The sequence below is a fragment of the Oryx dammah genome, unplaced genomic scaffold, assembly GCF_014754425.2.
Source record: "Oryx dammah isolate SB20612 unplaced genomic scaffold, SCBI_Odam_1.1 HiC_scaffold_17, whole genome shotgun sequence".
Taxonomy (NCBI): domain Eukaryota; kingdom Metazoa; phylum Chordata; class Mammalia; order Artiodactyla; family Bovidae; genus Oryx; species Oryx dammah.
This window is the reverse complement of record NW_024070201.1, coordinates 21,018,545-21,041,632: the sequence shown is the minus strand read 5'-3', so window position 1 is coordinate 21,041,632 and position 23,088 is coordinate 21,018,545. Positions and strand designations below refer to the sequence as shown.

General features: G+C 40.1%; 1 protein-coding gene across 2 annotated transcripts in view; it reads right to left on the bottom strand.

Annotated features, from left to right (window-relative positions):
* Positions 1 to 23,088, bottom strand: part of HOATZ (HOATZ cilia and flagella associated protein) — a 41,102-nt gene that overhangs the window by 12,776 nt on the left and 5,238 nt on the right. For both annotated transcript variants that reach the window (XM_040257976.1, XM_040257977.1), the window contains exons 2-4: positions 22,538 to 23,013; positions 22,028 to 22,066; positions 21,164 to 21,234 (exon numbers count right to left, since the gene is read on the bottom strand). In XM_040257976.1, the coding sequence (XP_040113910.1) occupies positions 21,164 to 21,234; positions 22,028 to 22,066; positions 22,538 to 22,763 (336 nt within the window). In that variant the 5' untranslated portion in view covers positions 22,764 to 23,013. The remainder of the gene's footprint in view (positions 1 to 21,163; positions 21,235 to 22,027; positions 22,067 to 22,537; positions 23,014 to 23,088) is intronic.

The window sequence follows — 23,088 nt, the reverse complement described above, 5'->3', positions numbered from 1 at the left end:
AATGGTCATGATACAAAAAACAGTCTCACTGATGAAAAGAGGATATCAGTTCATCCAATTAAAAATAAATGGAGACATGGAGGCTGGAATGAGCATAAAGTTGCTTAATAACCCTGGCCTGACAGGATCAAGATGTGTGTTTTGGGGAACAGAGGTACATAGGGTAGGATATTTGAATGGCATCATGCTGAGGACCTTGACATAAAGATAGCTCTATTTAAATTTACTTAGTAGAAGACAGGAACTATGTTTCTGACCTCAATATTACTAAGTTAGAAATAAAAAACAGATAAGACTTCATAGATTTGGAAATTAAAAGGCACACTTCTAAATAATTCATGAGACAAATTATAAATCAAAATAAAAATTTAAAAATACTCAAAATGGAGTAATAATGAAAACCCTATATAGCTGGTGGCTTGCAGCTAAAATAGTACTTTGAGGAATATTTACAACTGTAAGTACTTGTATTAGAAAAGAGATAAGGTGGAAAATTAAGAAACAAAATGAGAAGGGAAGGAAGTTAGAATGAAAATAAAAACTAACTCAAAACTGAAGGGAGAAATAATAAAAATCAAGAACTGATAACATAGGAAACAAAAATACTTTACAGAGGATAATAAAACCAAATGTTGTTTTTAGAAAAGACTATTAAAACAGATAATCCTTTGGTATAATTACTGACAAAAAAGGATATGAATGATTAGAAATGAAAAGGAGTAATAACTAGAGCTACAGTAGAGATTACAAAGATGATTAAAACCACTGTGAATCCTTATATCAATAAATTTGAAAATGTAGATGAAATGCACGTTTTCCAAAAAAAAAAAAATATTTACCAAATTATTTCAAGGGAAAAAGATCTTATTTACTCAAAAACAAAACAACCCAATTAAGCCTATAGTGCTGCTGCAGCTACTAAGTCGCATCAGTCGTGTCCAACTCTGCGACCCCATAGAAGGCAGCCCACCAAGCTCCTTTGTCCCTGGGATTCTCCAGGCAAGAATGCTGGAGTGGGTTGCCATTTCCTTCTCCAGTACATGAAAGTGAAAAGTGAAAGTGAAGTCGTTCAGTCGTGTCCAACTCTTAGCGACCCCCATGGACTGCAGCCTATCAGGCTCCTCTGTCCATGGGATTTTCCAGGCAAGAGTACTGGAGTGGGGTGCCATTGCCTTCTCCGAAACCTATAGTACATATGCATATTAAGGTCATATTTATCATTTCAAGTAATTATTTTATTTAATATTTAGCTGATAGTTTGGGTTTGCCTCGGATTGAGTTGGGTCTGCTTGCTGTACTGCCCACCATTTCTAATAGCCTTGGCTTTTTCTTCTACACTAGAGTCTCTTTCTAGGTTTCCAAGAACTGTTGCAAAGGGTGTATATAGTTGGCATAGTAATATTTTTTTCTTGCTTGACTTTTGACAGGGTTCTAATTGAGAACCACTGATCCAGACCTTCAGAATTATCATGACATTTACCTCTTAATCTGTATTTGTAGAGAGGGGCATTAAGATAAATTTAATTATATTTTATTTATCTGCGATGTTTAAATCAACTTTGCCCACACAGTTTGCTCCATAGTTGAAATTTCAAAATATATCTTTGGTGGTAATTTGTCCTTTTGCAGATTATAAATAAAGACAGGATTAAGAGAAATACATGGGGCTTTCTTGAACAGAATGAGCAAGTCAATCTTGACTGTGTCTTTTAAGTAGGACGTGGATACCTGGGTGACCATGCCTTTCACAATCTACTCTTCATCTTCTGAGATTTGCCACTTTGGTGAAATCATTTCACTTAATACTAAAACTTATTTTGTATCTCCTAAAATTTTATCTTTCAATTATGGGTTTAAAAAAAAGGGGAAGCAGAAAAGATAAAAACAAACTTTCACTGGGCACCTACTGGATATCAGGCTTTATGTAATTCATCCAATTCCTGAAGTAGATGGTATTACTATCTTTTAACAGATAGAAGGAACTCAATCAACATAAAAAGTAACAACTTTTCTCAGGGTCACTTAACTAATTAATTAGGTAATTAATTAATTAGGTAACTAGTAACTGTCAGAGCAAAGGATTCAAACTCATTCTCAGTTGTTTGCCTCCAGGCTTCTTTTGCTGAACTATTAATACTTAAACACACACTAGAGACTGTGGTACATTTAAACACACACACACACATGCAGTAACAGAAGAGTTTCTTTAATCAACCTTGATTACGAAAATGAAGAATTGATTAGGATTAACCATGGTGAAGGAAACAAATACAGTGCTCTCACAGAACAATTTACATTCCTGTGGAAAGTGTGTGCTATGAGAATACACATCAGGGGAGCTAATCCAGAGTGAGGTCTGCTTGATCAAAGTCTTACTCCATACCATTTGCTACATACAATCCCACCAATGGTGGGATTTTTCAAAAAACTAAACATTGAACTACCATATGACCCAGCAATCCCACTACTGGGCATATACTCTGAGAAAACCATAACTCAAAAGGACACATGTACCCCAGTGTTCATTGCAGCACTGTTTAGAAACAATCTAAATGTCCAATGACAGGTGAATGAATAAAGATGTGGTACAGATATACAATGGAATATTACTCAGCCACTAAAAGTTCATCTCATTTGAAGAGATGTGGATGGATCTAGAGTCTGTCATACAGAGTGAAGTAAGTCAGAAAGAGAAAAATATTGTATATTAATGCATATATGTGGAGTTTAGAAAAATGGTACTGATGAACCTACTTTCAAGGCAGAAATAGAGATGCAGATACAGAGAATGGACACGTGGACACAGGAGGGGAAGGAGAGAGTGACTCGAATTGGGAGATTGGGATTGACATATACATACTGTCATGTGGAAAATAGGTAGCTAGTGGGAAGCTGCTATACAGCACAGGGAGCTCAGCTCAGCGCTCTCTGATGATCTAGAGAGGTAGGATGGGAGGGGTGGAAGGGAGGCTCAAGAGGAGAGGATTTATGTATGAATATGGCTGATTCACTTCATTATACAGCAGAAGTTAACACAACATTGTAAAACAATTATATTCCAATAAAAAGCTAATTTACTTATTTTATGGAGAAGGCAATGGCACCCCGCTCCAGTACTCTTGCCTCGAAAATCCCATGGATGGAGGAGCCTGGTGGGCTGCAGTCCATGGGGTCGCTAAGAGTCGGACACGACTGAGCGACTTCCCTTTCACTTTTCACTTGCATGCATTGGAGAAGGAAATGGCAACCCACTCCAGTGTTCTTGCCTGGAGAATCCCAGGGACGGGGGAGCCTGGTGGGCTGCCGTCTATGGAGTCGCACAGAGTTGGACACGACTGAAGTGACTTAGCAGCAGCAGCAGCATAGGATCATGTAGCACTTTGCAAAAAGTGGTCCAAGGGAAAGAATAGTTGAACTGTATGGGTACTTATAAACTGATGAATTTTCTAACATTTTATTTAATGTACATTAAATAGTTATGATAGGGCTTGCCAGCTGGCTCAGTGGTAAAGAATCCACCAGTCAAGCAGGAGACTCAGGTTTGATCCCAGGATCAGTAAGATCCCCTGGAGGAGAAAATGGCAACCCACTCCAGTATTCTTGCTAGGATAATCCCATGGACATGAGCCTGGTGGGCTATATCCATGGGGTCACAAAGAGTGAGATCTGACTGAGTGACTTCGCACACATGCAAATATTTACGATAGGACTTTTGATATAAGTTAAGTATACAAAGAGAATTACATTCCGATTTTAGAATACTATCTAAGCAGAACCAAGGTTCTGTGGTTTTACAGAGATTAGAGAACATTATCAAATTTTTTTCTTGCAGCTCTAGAATTTAATTTTTATTTCTATGCCAAGAATTTCAAGTTAAATGTCCAAAGGGATCACTAGGGAACCTTAGTTCTTAGTCTGAAAGTGAAATTGAAGTCACTCAGTCGTGTCTGACTCTGCTACCTCGTGGACTGTAGCCTACCAGGCTCCTCCGTCCATGGGATTCTCCAGGCAAGAATACTGGAATGGGTTGCCATTTCCTTCTCCAGGGGATCTTCCCGACCCAGGGACTGAACCCAGGTTTCCCACATTGCAGGAAGATGCTTTAACCTCTGAGCCACCAGGGAAGCCATCAGTTCTTAGTCTACATAGTCTTAATCTTAAGTAGGTTCCATTTCTATTCTGTTACAAAATGCAATTAAGGAAGGTTAAAATTACTATTGGTTTAAGGTAAAACTATGTGTCACACTTGGGCTTGATTCCAAAAGGCAGTATGTGCCTCTTGGCCTGTTGATTTTGATAACAAAATGCTTCAAACTATTAATTTACTACCATCCCTTGCGTCTATTAAGTGAAATCTGCTATGTAGATTCCACAAATTTCATACAGTAAATTTACATCTACTATAATAAGATACAGAAATGTTGGACCTCAAATGGTTTACCATGCACTTTAAAAGATAGCCTGAATAATCAGTGTAAAGGCTTTCTCCAGCTTTAATCTGATATTTAGAAAGTAGACCTAAAGGCAGTCATCTGTGGGAGTGGATGGAAGGTGCTAGACGATTATTAATTGGAGGGAGGAAGAATGCTGACTTGTAGGAAAAAAATGCATATCTAAGCACCTTTTCATACCTCCTGGAAATTGCCTGACCCTGGCTCAATTCCCGGCTCTGGCATATATAATTTTCATTTGAAAAATAATGGCTTACTAAAATGAGGAAAACATATCAGTCATTACATAAAAGGAAGTCAATACAATTTTTCTTAAATGTAGATTTTGGTAAAATATGAATTTATCTGTTTTAAAGAAGGAAAATCTGTATTTTCTTGGTTCTGTTACATATTTTTTCTTAATTTTGTTACATTTTAGTGGAAAACCACTAGTAGTTATCTGAAGAGCATAGCTCTTGTTTTAAGTGTCACACGAAACAAATGCAGGAAAAAAATAGCATAAATGATTTTAAAAACTGTTTTATTTATTTAAAAAATTTTCTCCAGTTTGTTTTATTTTTTATTTCTATTTTAAAAGATTTTTATTGGAGTATAGTTGATTTACAATGTTGTTAGTTTCATGTGCACAGCAAAGTGAAAAACTGCTTTAATATTGCTTTAAAACACACATTTTTTTTTAAAGCAATAAGTGAGACTTGAATCTTAATGTTGAGGAAAATATGATCATACACTTTTAAATTCAGTAAGTGAAAGTGGGTCAGTCATGTCTGACTCCTTGTGACCCCATGGACTATACAGTCCATGGAATTCTCTAGGCCAGAATACTGGAGTGGGTAGGCTTTCCCTTCTCTAGGCTATCTTCCCAACCTAGGGATTGAACTTCGCATTGCAGGAGGATTCTTCACCAGCTGAGCCACAAGGGAAGCCCAAGAATACTGGAGTGGGTAGCCTATCCCTCCTCCAGCAAATCCCTGACCCAGGAATTGAACTGGGGTCTCCTGCATTGCAGGCAGATTCTTTACCAATTGAGCTATCAGGGAAGCCCTTAAAATTCAATAAAGTATGTATAAAAGACAACCTGACGTTCCTTGGTGGTCTAGTGGTAGGATTCAGCGCTCTCACCACTGCAGCCGAGGTTCGATTCCTGGTCAGGGAAACCTCTCTTCTATGGGCTTCCCTGGTTACTCATCAGTAAAGAATCTGCCTGCCAATGCAGGAGGCTCTGGTTCAATCCCTGGGTTGGGAAGATCCCCTGGAGGAGGAAATGGCAGCCCATTCCAATACTCTTGCCTGGGAAATCCCATGAACAGAGGAACCTGATGGGCTACAGTCATTGGGGTTGCAAAGAGTAGAGCACGAATTAACAACTAAACAACAACAATTTTAAAGGTATTTCTATATGTGATTGAATTATATATTATTGCTGACTTGGTCCACAATAATCACCAAGACTTGTCCTTAGCAAACAAATAACTACTGAGTCTTCAAGGCTTTTTATCATGTTGCTGGTTACACAGATGTGACAAATGGATGAATGGGATCGACCTCGTCGTTCAGGTATGACTGTCCTGTCCTCTATGTTGTAACAAGGAGCAGGTGGGGGATTTCCCATCTAGATGACTCTATCTCATCTCTGGCCCATACTTCTGTAGCTCACATATTTACAGGCCTATTTGACACTCAGATAGACTTATCATTGCTTATCTCAAAGGCACCTCAAACTCCATGAGTCTAAACTGAATGGACTTTTGTAACTCAGTGAAGCTATGAGCCACCCAAGACTGACAGCTCATGGTGGAGAGTTCTGACAAAATGTGGTCCACTGGAAGTGGGAATGGCAAACTACTCCAGTACTTTTGCTCCAGAACCCCATGAACTGTATGAAAAGGCAAAAAGATATGACACCAGAAGATGAGCCCTCAGGTCAGAAGGTGTTCCATGTGCCACTAGAGAAGAACAGAGGGCAATTAGTAACAGCTCCAGAAAGAATGAAGAAGATAGTCCAAACAGGAAATGACACTCAGTGGTGGATGTGTCTGGTGGTGAAAGTAAAGCCCATGGCTGTAAAGAACAATCTTGCATAGGAACCTGGAATGTTAGGTCTGTAAAGCAAGGTAAACTGGATGTGGTCAAGGAGGAGATGGCAAGTGTGAACATCAACATTTTAGGAGCCAGTGAACTAAAATGCGAATGAGAATGGGTGAATTTAATTCAGATGACCATTATATCTACTACTGTGGGTAAGAATCCCTTAGAAGAAATAGAGTAGCTCTCATAGTCAACAGAAGAGTCTAAATGCAGTACTTGGATGTAAGAAGAGTAAAATGCAGTACTTGGATGTAATCTCAAAAATGACAAAATGATTTTGGTTCTTTTCCAAGGCAAACCATTCAACATCACTGCAATCCAAGACTGTACCCCAATCACTGATGCTGAAGAAGCTGAATGATTTTATGAAGACCTATAAGACCTTCTAGAACTAACACCAAAAAGAGATGTCCTTTTCATCATTGGGGATTGGAATGCAAAAGTAGGAAGTCAAGAGATACCTGGAGGAACAGGCAAGCTTGTCTTTGGAGTGCAAAATAAAGCAGAGCTAAGGCTTCCAGAGTTTTGACAAGAAAACACACTTATAACAAACACCCTCTTCCAACAACACAAGAGACAACTTACACACGGACATCACCAGATGGTCAATACTGAATCAGATTGATTATATTCTTTGCAGCTGAAGATGGAGAAGCTCTGTACAGTCAGCAAAAACAAGACCAGGAGCTGTCTGTGGCTCAGATTATGAGCCCCTTCTTGCAAAATTCAGGCTTAAATAGAAGAAAATAGGGAAAACCACTAGGCCACTCAGGTATGACCTAAATAAAATCCCTTTTGGTTATACAGTGGAGGTGATGAATAGATTCAAGAGATTATTAGATCTGGTAGACAGAGTGTCTGAAGAACTATGGGCAGAAGTTCATAACACTGTACATGATGTGATGACCAAAACCATCCCAAAGAAAGAGAAATGCAGGAAGGCAAAGTAGTTTCCTAAGGAGGCTTTACAATGAGAAAAAAAGAGAAGTGAAAGGCAAAGGAGAAAAGGAAAGATATACCCAACTGAATACAGGGTTCCAGAGAATGGCAAGGAGAGATAAGAAGGCCTTCTTAAATAAACAATGCAAAGAAATAGAAGAAAACAATGGAGTGGGAAAGACTAACGATGTCTTCAAGAATACTGGAGATATCAAGGGGACATTTCATGTAAGGATGGGCACGATAAGGGACAGAAATGGTAATAACCTAACAGAAACAGAAGAGATATGAAGAGGTGGCAAGAACACAGAGAACTATACAAAAATGGCCTTAATGACCTGGATAATGATGATGGTATGGTCACGGACCTAGAGCCAGACGTTCTGGAGTATGAGGTCAAGTGGGCCTTAGGAAGCATTACTACAAACAAACCTAGTGGAAGTGACAAAATTCCAGTTGAACTGTTTCAAATCCTAAAAGATGATGCTGTTAGAGAGCTGCACTCAATATGCCAGCAAATTTGGAAAATTCAGCAGTGGCCACAGGACTGGAAAAGGTCAGTTTTCATCCCAGTCCCAAAGAAGGGCAATGCCAAAAAATGTTCCAACTACTATACTATCAAGGTTATGCTCAAAATCCTTCAAACTAAATTTCGGTAGTAAGTGAACCAAGAACTTTCAGATGTATAAGCTAGTTTAGAAATGGCAGAGTAACTAGAGATCAAATCACCAACATTAGTTGATGCATAGAAAAAGCAAGAGAATTCCAGAAAAACATCTACTTCTGCTTCATTGTCTATGCTAAAGTCTTTGTGTGGATCACAAGCTGTGGAAAATTCTTAAAGTGATGGGAATACCAAGCCACCTTATCTGTCTCTTGAGAAATGTGTATGCAGGTCAAGAAGCAACAGTCAGAACCAGGCATGGAACAATGGACTGGTTAAAAATTAGGAAAGGAGTACATCAAGGCTGCATATTGTTACCCTGCTTATTTAACTTCTATGCAGAGTACATCATGAGAAATGCTGGGTTGGATGAATCACAAGCTGGAATCAAGATTGCCAGGGAAAATATTAACAACCTCAGATATGCAGATAATACCACTCTAATGGCAGAAAGTGAAAAGGAACTAAAGAACCTCTTGATGAGAGTGAAAGAGGAAAGTGAAAACACTGGCTTAAAACTCAACATTCAAAAACTAAGATCATGGCATCCAGTCCTATCACTTCATGGTAAATAGAAGAGGGAAAAGTGGAAACAGTGATAGAATTTATTATCTTGGGCTCCAAAATCCCTGTGGACAATGACTACAGACTTGCTGCTTGGAAGGAAAGCTATGACAAATATAGACAACATATTAAAAGGCAGAGACATATTAAAAGGCTGACTAAGGTCTGTATAGTCAAAGATATGGTTTCTCCGTTAGTCATGTATAGATGCGTGATTTGGACCGTAAAGAAGCTGAGTGCCAAAGAACTGATGCTTTCAAACTGTGGTGCTGGAGAAGACTCTTGAGAGTCCCTTGGTCTGCAAGGTGATCAAACCAGTCAATCCTACAGGAAATCAATCCTGAATATTCATTGGAAGGACTGATGCTAAAGCTGAAGCTCCAATACTTTGGCCACCTGATGTGAACTGCCAACTCATTGGAAAAGACCCTGCTGCTAAGAAAGATTGAAAGCCAAAGAAGAGGGTGGCAGAGGATGAGATGGTTACATAGCATCACTGACTCAATGAACAAGAATTTGAGCAAACTCCTGGAGATAGCGAAGGACAGGGAAGCCTGGTGTGCTGCAGTCTATGGGGTTGCAAAGAGTCAGACATGACTTAACGACTAAACCACAACCCTTTCCCCTTCCCTGCAAAACCCCAACAACCCGATCTTTATTTAATGTTCTTTGTTTCATTGAATGGTACCATCTATCATGTTCTGCAAGCCAGGATACCATGATACTATCTTTTATACCTTGCTGTGCCTCACTGTCCATATTCAATACACAATTCAAGTCCTAATTATTTTTCTTCCTAAGTATATCTCTTAAGTCAATCTACTTTTTCCTAATATAAGCTACCATCAGCTCGCAACTGAATGATTGCACTGGCCTTCACTCTGGTTTCCTTACTTCTGGCCACTTTCAACCTATTCTCCTAAATTTTTTCAAATAAATCTATTATCCTCCCCCAAATTAAAACCCTACAATGGCTTCTTATTTAATACTGTGGACTAAGTTTTCCATCACCACACTGGCCATTCAGTTTCAGACAGGCCCTAAGTTGTTTCTGCTGTCCAGAATGTTCTCTTAATGTTCCCTCCACCCCATCTCTGGCCTAATTAAAGCCCATTCTTCCTTCAAATCTCAGCTGAATCTTTGCAGAAATTCTCCCTGACTCCATTGATTGGATCAATACTGCCTGATTAGATGTTCTCCTAACATCACATGTTATTCTTTCATAAGTATTTCTCTCGTTGATTAGATTATAAGTTTCAGATGAGGGCGGAGTCTGTAACTTTAATGCTTGTTTTTTTGTTGTTGTTCATCATTGTACTCCTGTGTCTAGCACAATGCCAGACTAACAGAGATTCTCAACAAATATTTGTCAAGTGAATCTTGCACAATTTTTTCCAGATTGCATTCTCCTACCTTTTCCAAATTGGATTCTCCTACCTTTTGACTCTGGAACTCATCCTCCTGTTGATGGCTTTGTCTGACCTTTCATGCCTGAGCTGTACACTGCCTCTTAAGTTTTCACCGTTACCTTGCCTACATCTTTTTATAAGGGTACAAAGTTTTCAGCTGCTTTTGGCAAACATTCTGTAACTTTCAGCTTGGCCCCATGACCCCACATTTCACTGTATGTCCCTCACCTGTATTAATGTATAAATTGAGATGCATATAATGTCCAATTCAACTTCACACATAAAGACTAACGTCAATAGCTACACCAACAACTACATCATATCTGTTTGGAACATTCATAGCCAACAGTTTTTTTTTTTTTTTTCTTTTGGCCGTACCATGTGGCTTGCAGCATCTCAGTTCTTCAACTGGGCCACAGCAATGAAAATGTAAAGTTCTAACTACCGGGACTGGCAGGGAATTCCCTACTGTTTCCTATTACCTTTTAAACGTATTTTATATGTTATCTTTTTTCTTTCTGTTTTTACTTATTCATTGTTCTAAAAGTTTATCCTTTATAATAAAAGTTTCAAAGTTTAGGTAAATTGTAAGTTTTTTCAAATAAATTACTGAATTAGGGCTACGATGAAATATGCCATTTTCTTTCTTATAAAGGTATTTAACCGATTTTTATCTCAACAATAAAATCAGTTGTTGGTAAACTGACTTTTGAACAATATTTTTTGGTTTTGTAAGAAAGAGTTACTATAGTTAGGTGAATTTGTCTCATACAGCGATAGCTCTAAAGTAGCTGTCTGGGTATGGCAGTAGGGAATGACACAAATGTTTAGGAATGTGATTGAAGTTTGGGTGAAAGATACATGCTTCTAGGAATTTGCTTTCTATTTTTATAGCCAAGTCTCTCTCTGTATCAGAGTTCTAGTATATATTGTCATGTCCCATGTGTTCAAGTTTTTGTCTTGTATCTTTGCCCAGTGTCTGAGACAGTTGGGGACAGTGGCCTTGACTTATTTTCTAGTCCTGATGCTGCATTCTAACTCCCATATCAAGGTTTCTCTTACATCCTGTGGGCACCATGACCTTAAATTTTTATCTACTGCCTTTTCCTGGTGTCAGTTCCTTCAGAGAACAGATAATGCTCATTGACTGTGACTTTATTCTGTGGCTTACAGACTGTATTTCCCACTCTTGTCTGTTGCTTGGACATCCCTTTTTGCAACTGCCTACGTGTTTATTCAGTATTTCTGAGCCTGTGAGGCTCTGAGTCTTGGTCAATTCTATTTTGGGCCATCCTCTGATGAAATGAATACGTCATAAGCTATCTAGCTCAAGGAACTAGGCTATCATGCAGGTATCTGGTTCAGACAAGTTAAATAATCTATTTGTTCACTCATAAGCATTTATTTGGTAGGTTAGGAGATGATCTGATATTTGTCAGTTCCTGTGATTATAAAGTCAAGGAAGTCATGATCTTTTTCCTTAAGGAATTTAGAGCCTGAAGGAGAAACAGCTCAACTATACCATACTACTATGTGTCAGGAGCTATGACCAGGGAATGTACAGGGTATGAGGGAAGCACAAAGGAAAGGGCATTTGTATCAACCTGGGGAATAGTGAGTGTAAGGAAAGACTTGCATGTGATTATTTTTGAAGTGTTTTTAAATACAAGTAGGCATTGGCTAACGGAGAAGGCAATGGCACCCCACTCCAGTACTCTTGCCTGGAAAATCCCATGGATGGAGGAGCCTGGTAGGCTGCAGTCCATGGGGTCGCTAAGAGTCGGACACGACTGAGCGACTTCCCTTTCACTTTTCACTTTCATGCATTGGAGAAGGAAATGGCAACCCACTCCACTGTTCTCGCCTGGAGAATCCCAGGGACGGGGGAGCCTGGTGGGCTGCCATCTATGGAGTCAGACACGACTGAGGTGACTTAGCAGCAGCAGCAGGCATTGGCTAAAGGGAGAAATCGGAGAAAGGAATTTCCAAGCAGAAGAAACTGTCGACTCAGCACAGAGGTGACCATGTCTCCTAGGTTCCTGTCTGCCTTTGATCTCAACATTTCAACGATGTGAAATGTTTCACCACATTTCATCAATATACAGCTTTGTTTTATGTGTTTTCTCTTTACAGACGCCTTATTTAAAATAGCTTGTTGATTCACCAACATTGAACTCATAGCCAATTGCACTTGTAACTCATATCTGAATCAAGCTTATCTAAAGCATGTATTTTTTCCGTAAAGCACGTCACAACCTTCTTGCACTTAGGAACCCTACACAGTCCTTCAGCATTTGGAGGCTATTTAGATCAGTGAGATCATTTAAAAAAGTGAAAAACATGGCACTTAATAAACTGCAAAATGGACAGTTGTTTACAGTATGAGTTGAAACAAGAAGGCATAACATTGTCTTGTTTAGTCTCAGCTAGGAACGTGTGTGTTGCTGCTGCTGCTGCTGAGTCGCTTCAGTCATGTCTGACTCTGTGTGACCCCATAGACAGCAGCCCACCAGGTTCCCCCATCCCTGGGATTCTCCAGGCAAGAACACTGGAGTGGGTTGCCATTTCCTTCTCCAATGCATGAAAGTGAAAAGTGAAAGGGAAGTTGCTCAGTCGTGTGTTGGGCAACTCAAAATTTTCACTGGTCTGTGAATTACCTCCAATGACCACGAAGATGCTACTAGTATTGATTTTGGGGTTACAAATAAACTGTTGCATAGTAAGTGAATTTGCAACTGTGGAATTGTGAATAAGAAGGATTGACTGTATCACCAACACAGTGGCTTGGGGAACTGCAAAATCTCAGAAGACAAATAGACGAACGACTGTATCAGGCTCTGAGGGTATGCGTGACCACCGGACTAAAACATCTTAGCACAGGAAATGATAAAATGAGGAAGTAAATACAGATACAGAAAATTTTAAACTTTCTTATCTGGCTCCAACATATTTTACCCACAGTTCTTTTTATCTTGCCTTTGGCAGAGGCAAAGGGAAAAGCTAGACTATGGTTTTGATTTCAGGTATGTTGTGATTATTTTCTGAGTGACCTGATCCACAGAATTACCCAGTTCTTCAAAAAATTCTATTTGATTAACCCTACTGGTGGCTCAGATGGTAAAGCGTCTGCCTACAATGCGGGAGACCTGGGTTCAATCCCTGGGTCGGGAAGAGCCTCTGGAGAGGGAAATGGCAGCCCACTCCAGTACTCTTGCCTGGAGAATGCAATAGACAGAGGAGCATGGTAGGCTACAGTCCACAGGGTTGCAAAGAGTCGGACACGACTGAGCGACTTCACTTTCACTGCTTATAAGGTGTTTACTAATTTGAACAATAGGGCTTCATGTAGCTGGAATCAAATAGTTCTGACTTTATTAAAAAAAAATACACAATCTTCTTTGCTTTGTTCTGTGTTCAGTAGTTTCATTTTGTCATGTTTTACCAGGCAATAGTATGGGTCCTTGCCTAATTGTACCATAGGGCTTAAAATGCTTTTATTTTGATCTTAAAGTGAATGCATACAGAAGAGAAGATATACAGATCTTTGGGAAAAAAGATGAGATGCATTTGGGGCGTGACCCTATCTAACTCTGGGGATGGGTCTGTCTGGGGCAATGAATTCAACTATTTGGTCTCAAATATCATTTCTCACCCCAGGTATCTTTTGGTGGACTGTGTGTGTGTGTGTGTGTGTGTGTGTGTGTGTGTGTGTGTGTTAAGTCCCTTTAGTTGCGTCTGACTCTTTGTGACCCTGTGGACTGTAGCCCACCAGGCTCCCCTGTCCATGGGATTCTCCAGGCAAGAATACTGGAGTGGACTGCCATGCCCTCCTCCAGGGGATCTTCTCAACCCAGGGATCAAACTCATGTCTGTCTCCTGCCCTGGCAGGCAGGCAGGTTCTTTACCACTAGCGCCACCTGGGAAGCCTTTGGTGGACTGTAGATGTTACTAAAGAAGATTAAGAGGGAAACCTTATCTGTCAACCTTAAATGTTTCCCAAGATTGAATAATGTTTGAAGACAAAGCAGTACAACAGAGGATATAAAAGAGTAACTCATATTTATGCAATCTTTTAATTATCATTTGCTACCAAAATATTTGCTTGCTGTGGTGAATACAGTCTGTTTTTATTATTCTTCCACTTGAATTCTTTGACAAATTTGCAACAAGAATTTAAATAAGTATCTTGTTGGTGAAGGAGAAACCTACCACTTCCTAATGGTATTCATTTTATGGAGGAAAATTATTTTATTACTACATAAGGACACAAAGGTCCATCTAGTCAAGACTATGGTTTTTCCAGTGGTCATGTATGGATGTGAGAGTTGGACTGTGAAGAAAGCTGAGTGCTGAAGAATTGATGCTTTTGAACTGTGGTGCTGGAGAAGACTCTTACGAGTCCTTTCGACTGCAAGGAGATCCAACCAGTCCATCCTAAGGGTGACCAGTCTTGGGTGTTCATTGGAAGGACTGATGCTGAGGCTGAAACTAATACTTTGGCCACCTCATGTGAAGAGTTGACTCATTGGAAACGACCCTGATGCTGGGAGGGATTAGGGGCAGGAGGAGAAGGAGACAACAGAGGATGAGATGGCTGGATGGCATCACCAACTCAATGCATATAGGTTTGGGTGAACTCCAGGAGTTGGTGACGGACAGGGAGGCCTGGTGTGCTGCGATTCATGGGGTCGAAGAGTTGGACACGACTGAGTGACTGAACTGAACTGAATTGAAGGGCAGGAAAGCAAAATTAAAACAAAGCCAGGTAACACTGAGACTGAGAAAATTTTGATTTGTCTGGGTAGCCATTCCTGGGCAATTTGATACCAAAAAGGATTTTCTTTTAACTGAATATCCTGGACAGTGACACTGAGGAAATTCCTTACATCTTTGGTTTGGCTCTACAAAACTGATTAACAATGATTCTGAGTGTCCCTTCAAAGTATAAGATAATGGAGGATGATGTTAAAGGTTTCCACTTTTGTGGGTTGGTATCTAAAAACGCATCTTTGTGAAATTTCTTAGATTCTTCTTCTAAGCATGATCTCAGCATAGAATGATTTGCTTCTGGTTCACTGAAGTGTCAGTCATATAGAAAACTGACTTTTTTTGTTTAAGAAATAGGAATTTCTTTTTTCTTAAAAAATGTTAAAATTTATTTATTTATTTTTGGCTGTGCTGGGTCTTTGTTGCTGTGCGGGCTTTCCACTGCAGTGGCTTTTCTTGCGGCTGTACAGGCTCTAGGGTATGCAGGCTTCAGTAGTTGGGGCCCCCAGGCTCTAGTGCACAGACTCAATAGTTGTGGTGCAGAGGCTTAGCTGCTCCATGACGTGTGGGATTTTCCTGGATCAGGGATTGAATCTGTGTCTCCTGCCTTGGCAGGCAGATTCTTTACCACTGAGCCGCTAGAGAAGCCTGCAAATTGACTTTTGAGGAAGACTTACCCCATAGTTAGCATTGGTTGTACAGGTTGTGAGACTGAACAGATTTAAATCCCACTCCTGAGAAAATGTTAGTTGCTCAGTCATGTCCGACTCTGTGACCCTATGGACTGTAGCCCACCAGGCTCCTTTGTCCATGGAATTCTCCAGATGAGAATGCTGGAGTGGGTTGCCATTTCTTTCTTCAGGGGATCTTCCTGACCCAGGGATTGAACCCAGGTCTCCTGCATTGGAGGCAGACTCTTTACTGTCTGAGCCACCAGGGAAGCCTGATAAAGAGTATATCTTTATTGCTGATTCACAGATGAGATCTTTTCCTCCTAAAAACATTTAGTTTATATTCAGTCACATTAAACTCTGATTCCAGATGGATGTTTATGAATATGTTGTCTATATACATGCCTTAAAGTACTGCTCTGATCTTTCCTTCCCCTCCCAGAAAATGAATAATTTATAATCATTTTCATAAAGAGATAATCAGGTAAAGAGCTTTCTTAAAGGTGGCAAAACTAAAAAGCAAATTAGTTTTATGATTTCAAAGAATTAGCTGACTATTCATTTTTTATAGTGTTTTCAGACTACTTTAGAACTCTCAAAGGAAGAATAATGGGCCAGTACAGAGCTATAAGGTTTCCTTTATGGACAGAGTAAGCCATTTAATCTTGATGGACTCAAATTGTTCTTGATTTTCTGCCATGGCTATCCATCACAGAAATAGTACTTGTGATTAATAGCATTTTTTCTACTAACCAAAGTATTTATAATATATACCTGGAAGATATTCCAAGATGGAGGATAACATTAAAATTTTAAAAAGTTCAACAACTGAAAAAGTCAATCAATATCAATTGGGGAGAAAAGCTACAAAGGTATTTTTAGGAGTGAGAGAGATAAATTTTCAGATTTTCATTAATTTTAAGGAGACTGTGAAAAGAAAAAAAAAACTTCAAGTGACTTGATGGGGAATATTTTTTACCATTTTAGAATGAAAATTATACCAGGAATTTACTTACAAATGTATATGTTCAAAATATGTAGAAGGTCTGCAAATTAAATAGATCATTATAAACGTTCTATTTAACTAGAACTTCCTACCCCATTTATTTTCTGCCATCAAGCTGAAAATTCTAGAATGGTGGTAGCAGCAATGTAGAGAGAGTACTACAATCTTAAAAAAACAGTGTCATCCAAAAATAGAGTCTCAGTTTTAGTAATTACAAGGAGTCACATGTCCTCTCATCATATATAGACCCATGAGGTAGAAGGCAATGGCACCCCACTCTAGTACTCTTGCCTGGAAAATCCCACGGATGGTGAAGCCTGGTGGGCTGCGGTCCATGGGGTCGCTAAGAGTCGGATATGACTGAGCGACTTCACTTTCCCTTTTCACTTCCCTGCATTGGAGAAGGAAATGGCAACCCACTCCAGTGTTCTTGCCTGGAGAATCCCAGGGACGCGGGAGCCTGATGGGCTGCCGTCTATGGGGTCGCACAGAGTCGGACACGACTGAAGCGACTTAGCAGCAGCAGCAGCAGAGGTAAAAGCAAAACTGAGAAGCAAGGGCATGTGCTAAATTGATCCTAAAGTAGACTTGCAAATAGACTAGCTTTGGAGAATATTCTTACAAAAACTGTCAGCCTAGAAAAGTTTGTCAGGTGTATACACATGCAGAAGGCTAACCAAAATGACATTATCACTGTATAGAGCATATGTTCATTCATTCGTTAACTCAGTTATGCAATTATTTATTCTATCAACAAATATTTATTGAGTTTCAATAGGTAGACGAGCATCTGCTGCTGCTGCTGCTAAATCGTTTCAGTCGTGTCCGACTCTGTGTGACCCCATAGACCGCAGCCCACCAGGCTCCCCCGTCCCTGGGATTCTCCAGGCAAGAACACTGGAGTGGGTTGCCATTTCCTTCTCCAATGCGTGAAAGTGAAAAGTGAAAGTGAAGTCCCTCAGTTGTGTCTGTGTCCGACTCCTAGCGACCCCATGGACTGCAGCCTACCAGGCTTCTCCGTCCATGGGATTTGTCAGGCAAGAGTACTGGAGTGGCGTGCCACTGCCTTCTCCAAGATGAACAGCAGGGTTAAGCAAATAGGAAATGACCTCTGCCCTCACGGAGGAAAAGAGAACTGGAATTTGTTGAGAGCAAACGATGGCCAAGTGTTTTACATATCTTATACCAGCTGGATGAGGGGGATATTTTTATCACTGCTTCTTCTCTGTCTGAGGAAGCTGAGCCTTACAGGAGTTAAGTAAACTTCTCAAGGTCATTGAGATAGTAAGTGGCAGAGTCAGACTTCCAAACCAAGCTTGTCTCCGAGGTCCACTACACTATGGTGCCTGGAATCTAGCAGGAGAGACAGAAACGTCCACATGCAGCTATAACACAGATCATAACTTGCTCTGGGAGCACAGAGAAGGGACCTATTCATTCTGTAGTGTCCAAGTCACCTCTGGGAAGGCTTCAGAGAGAAGTTGTATTTGAGGTTGTATTTGAGTTGAAACTTGAAGGTAAATGCGGAACAGCATTTTAGGAAGACACACAAAAGTGCACCACAGGTTGAAGAAACAGTGTACAGTTCCACAGGGCTGGAAACACTGTTTCTCATACTTGTATTCATACCACAGTTTTGAATTTTAGAGTCTTCAGCAGCACACTTGAACAATATACCATGGCCATCAATCAGTACAATAAAATGAGACTCAAGGGCTTTGGAATTAGGATACAGGCTTTGAATTTAAACTCAGCCACTTTTCAGTTGTGGGAACTTTGGAAGATCATTTAAGCCTCGTTTGATTAAATGGGAACAATCATGAGGTTACTTTAAGGAGAGTATGAATTGATGCATTTACAGTGCTTAGCTTAGTATACATACCACATGGTATGCACTCACTAAATTGGGTGTTATGAGTACTAGATCACAGTGGTATCTGAGGACATCTATTCTTGTTGTTCAGTTGCCAAGTCGTGTCCAGCTCCTCACGACCCCATGGACTGCAGCATGCCAGGCGTTCCTGTCCCTCACCATCTCTTGGAGTTTGTCCAAGTTCACAACCATTGGCCTCCCCAGTGGCTCAGATGGTAAAGAGGATATCTATAAGAGCATTCAATTATTACATGATTCTCTTAATTGTATTGCACCATGCTGACTCAGGTCTCCTATATCCTCACAAGGCAGTTTCAGTAATATTCTCTTTCTGTCCTGCTGGTTTGCTGCTTGGTGTTAGGCCTCTTATTCTCAACAGATAGAGTCTTGTTTATACTGCCTTGTAGAACCTATTTGACTTAATGTACAATTTGGCAGATATCACAGGATAGATAATGTGCGTGTTTAGGTTTAGCAAAAATATATTAATATTTACCCATTTACCACCGCAGTACATATGGCAAAGGGTACACAGTGTGCCCTAGCCTAGCGGCTGAGCACCAGCTGGACAGACGATGCTGCTTTTGGGGTAGAGGGTGGTGAGTAGGGGAAGGAAGGAGAGTGGTAGAAGACAGTTAGGTCATGGTCAGACTGGGAAAGAACTTGAATACCACGCTGGAGAGTTTGGTCTCCATCCTGCAGAAAAGCTAGGGAGAAAAATGAAACCAGATATATATATTGAAATATATCATTCCCATCCCCACCCCTGCAATTTCTATGTTGAAGCCCTAACCCTCAGTGTAACTCTATTTGTAAACAGATCTTTTAGAAAGGTGGTTCACGTTAAATGAGGTCATAACAGTGGGGTCTTAATATAATAGGACTGATGTCTTTATAAGATGATGAAGAGCTGCCAGAGCTCCTGCTACCATTTGAGGATGCACTGAGAAAATGACCATCTATTGCAGAAGCCTGGGAATGAGGCCTCATCAGAAACCAGCTCTGGAGGCACCCTGATCTCAGGCTTCCAGCCTCCACAACTGTGAGAAAATAAAATTCTGTTATTTAAGCCACCTGTTCTGTGGTATTTTGTTATGGCAACCCTAGCAGACGAATACAGTAAGAAAGCAGGATAACAGGACTTGGGTTTTAGGAAGATAACTAGTTTAGCATGGAGGATATTACTTGATTGGTCAAGTCTATACATTCTTTGAAACACAGTTCTTTTGGGAAGAGTTCTTGAATCCTTAAGCTTGACTTTGATGTCCTTCAATGTGTTTCCTTAGTTCTACGTGTGTATCTCTACCATAATAATGTATTATGTGCATATATCTATTGGCATTCTCCCCCACCAGATTATAAACTCGAAGTCAGGGAATACATCTTTATATTGCCGGCATCTATGATAGTACTTGGCACGTGACAGGTTCTCAGTAGATATCTGGGTATTAATTAATTAATAATAGAAGAACCTGAGGCAAGAAATCAGTTCTAAGACTACTGATATAATAGTCCATTAACATGAAATTCACCTGTAACTCCTCAACTTGTCTTAAATTGTTTGACAAAAAAACGATAAAAATTGGAAATAGTTTGTCTTTAATCTTTTATTTCTAATCTCTTCCAAAAATGAAATTAAAATGTGCTGAAGAAGTAGAATTTTAATGATTTTTGCCTCACTGAAAATTAAGTTCTCTTCCCCCTCATCAAGTCCTGGTATAAATATACAGTATATAGTATCCCCAGGAGAAAAGAAAATGCTGACTATTTCTAATCACTTAATTTGTTTGGAGAAATCACCAAGAGTCCACAAAGGGAACTAATGTGATCAGCAAACTCAAATGATTGTTCTGTAATTTATGTAGAATTCCCAATAAGTCTTTTGGAGTTTGCCAATAGATCCGGTGATTAAAGACATTAGGTCAGACAAAACCTCTATCTTTGCTTTTAGAGTACAGGAACAGTTACAGGAATGGAATCTCCCCATTAACCGAACAAAATGTTTCTATAAATCACTGTACTAATTATTGAGTTAAAGTCTGTGCCTGCAACAAGAAAAGCAGAAAAGGGAGGTTGCCAAGAAGAGACATGTTCAGTTGATTTGACAACACCAATGTGTTGAATTGTGGCCTTTAATCAAAATGGTTCTAGATGACAGACTCATTCCTCTGATCATTTAATTTTGACCTATTAAGACAGTCGGTTCATCAAAGAGTCAGACACGACTGAGCGACACAGCACAGCACAGCAAGACAGTCAATTCTCTTCATTTTTTCCTGTTCTTACACTATTTCTCTTCTTACAACTTTGTATATGATTTAGGGCCTTATTGGATGGAAAGTGTGTGAATTCATTTTCCCCCACTTCCCTCTGTTTTCATTGTTCTTATACATCCTTGGGCTTTTGCAGAGACTGAAACTGCCAAAGTTTAACAGAATTTCTTAATCTTCAATTAAAGTTCTAATAAAGGCTCTTCAACACTCAAGCCGATATACTAGAAGCAGAAAATTTCTATATATGTATATTAACAAAAAGAATATTGGGATGACTTGGAAAATAACGGAGAAGGGCTTGGCAACACACTCCAGTATTCTTGCCTGGAGAACTCCATGAACAGAGGAGCCTGGCGGGCTCGAAAAGAGTCAGACACGACTGAGCGACTAAAACACACACAGAAAATAATAATGAAATTTTAATGAAAACCAAATAACTTTCTGAAATATTGGCCTACCTTTTGGAGATACTTTTTTTTCTCTTCGGATTCCTGAATCTTCAGGGTTTCAGCAGTGACATCTCTACTCTCTAAAGAAAATAGTCAAACTCAATCTGAAATAATTTTATCATGATTTTACAATAATGTTGATAAAAATTAAAGGTTAAAAGGTTAAATACATAGAGTAGGAAGGTAACATAAATATGTACTGTCTTGAAATTTTATGAACCAAATTCGTAAATAACTGGAGACTGAATTAATTAGCTCTGACTGCAAGGAACCTTTAATCACTTTAGAAGAGGAGTAGCCTGAATCTGCTCCTGCTGCTGCTGCTAAGTCGCTTCAGTTGTGTCCGACTCTGTGTGACCCCATAGACGGCAGCCCACCAGGCTCCCCCATCCCTGGGATTCTCTAGGCAAGAATACTGGATTGGGTTGCCATTTCCTTCTCCAATGCATAAAAGTGAAAAGTCAAAGTGAAGTTGCTCAGTCATGTCTGACTCTTAGCGACCCCATGGACTGCAGCCTACCAGGCTCCTCTGTCCATGGGATTTGCCAGGCAAGAGTACTGGAGTGGGGTGCCATTGCTTCCTCCAAGCCTGAGTCTAGAGATAAGAAAAGGTCTCTAAACAGAACAAACTTGTAGTATCAGATATTATAATTCCTATTCAAAGGGTTACAGGAATTTAGGCATTTTCCTCTGGATAAATGAATTGGTCCCTGAGGCAGGGTCTTGGTATGCTTTCAGAAAGTTATGCCAAAGTATGAAGTTGTATCCTTATACTTATTATCTATATTTTTTTAATTTTTAAAAAAATTCTTAGATTTTTTTTTAAAGAATCTAGGAATCAGGATTTTGAAAGGCATAAAACTTTGTACTTACTGCTTTCCTCAAGGGAAAAAGGCTGGAAATAAGTTTTCTCTAAAAAATACAAAAGGGAAGTAAAGAGATAACTGGAAAAACCATAGCATTAAAGGTATTTAAGTTTTCTGTACCTATAAAAATTGCAGTTTTCCCATTTTAGGCCTTACAGGTCAGGGAACTTGTTTCCTAATATTGACTCTGCCTTCAACCTTCTCTAGGGTTTTCATGTTTGAACTCAATTATGTAAACGACTGTCTTTCATATCCTTTCAGCCAACAATTGCCCGGACTATTCTACACTGTTTAGACAAATAGATGTTGTAACCCAGGGGATATTTTCAGATGTGCTTTTAGATATAACAAAGACACCACTGATCATTTTGGGGTGGAAAAATTGCAGAGACGGTTTTAAAATTGTTTGTATAGAGGTTTAGATATTTGAATGAAAGGCTCTTTAGAACTAGGTTCAGCAGTTTCTCCTGGGCGGGGCTCTAGTATCTTCCCCGTGGGTTACAGAGGAGCTACTTACCCGGTGCACTGCTCTTGGAAGGCCGCGCCACCGGCAGACGCTGGCTGCTACCTCTGGAGAGCACCAGCTGAGATTCGTTGTGGGGGTACATTGACGCCCCGATCCAGAACTGCTTGGCTAAGTTGGCATCGCGATCCGAAGAGCCGGTGAACACTAGCAATCCTTGGGGAAAAGCTTCACAGGACTCCTCTGGGCTGCTAAGATTGCTGCTGGGCCTCGTTTCCATGGCAACTGAGGACGCTTCTCCAAGCTCCTTTGCCGGTCTCTCAGCCCCGCCCCTCCCTCACCCCGGAAACCCGCCAAGTTGGCAACCGCCACGGCCGGAAGCCCTTGGTTTGCTCGGTAGATGTTGGGGTCTGACGCGTGCTTGTGGGTCACCTGAATCCCATTTCTGCAGTGATCACAGGCTTCGGGACCTGTCCAAGCCTTGGGGTCCGAATAGAAGAGTCAAAGCATCCACTTTGGGGCGTCTTGTCCTGTTGGAGTCAGTGGGGGAGCACTTCAGCTTTTCCATCCTCAGCCTCCTTCCCCCCACCCTCCTTCCTCGTATC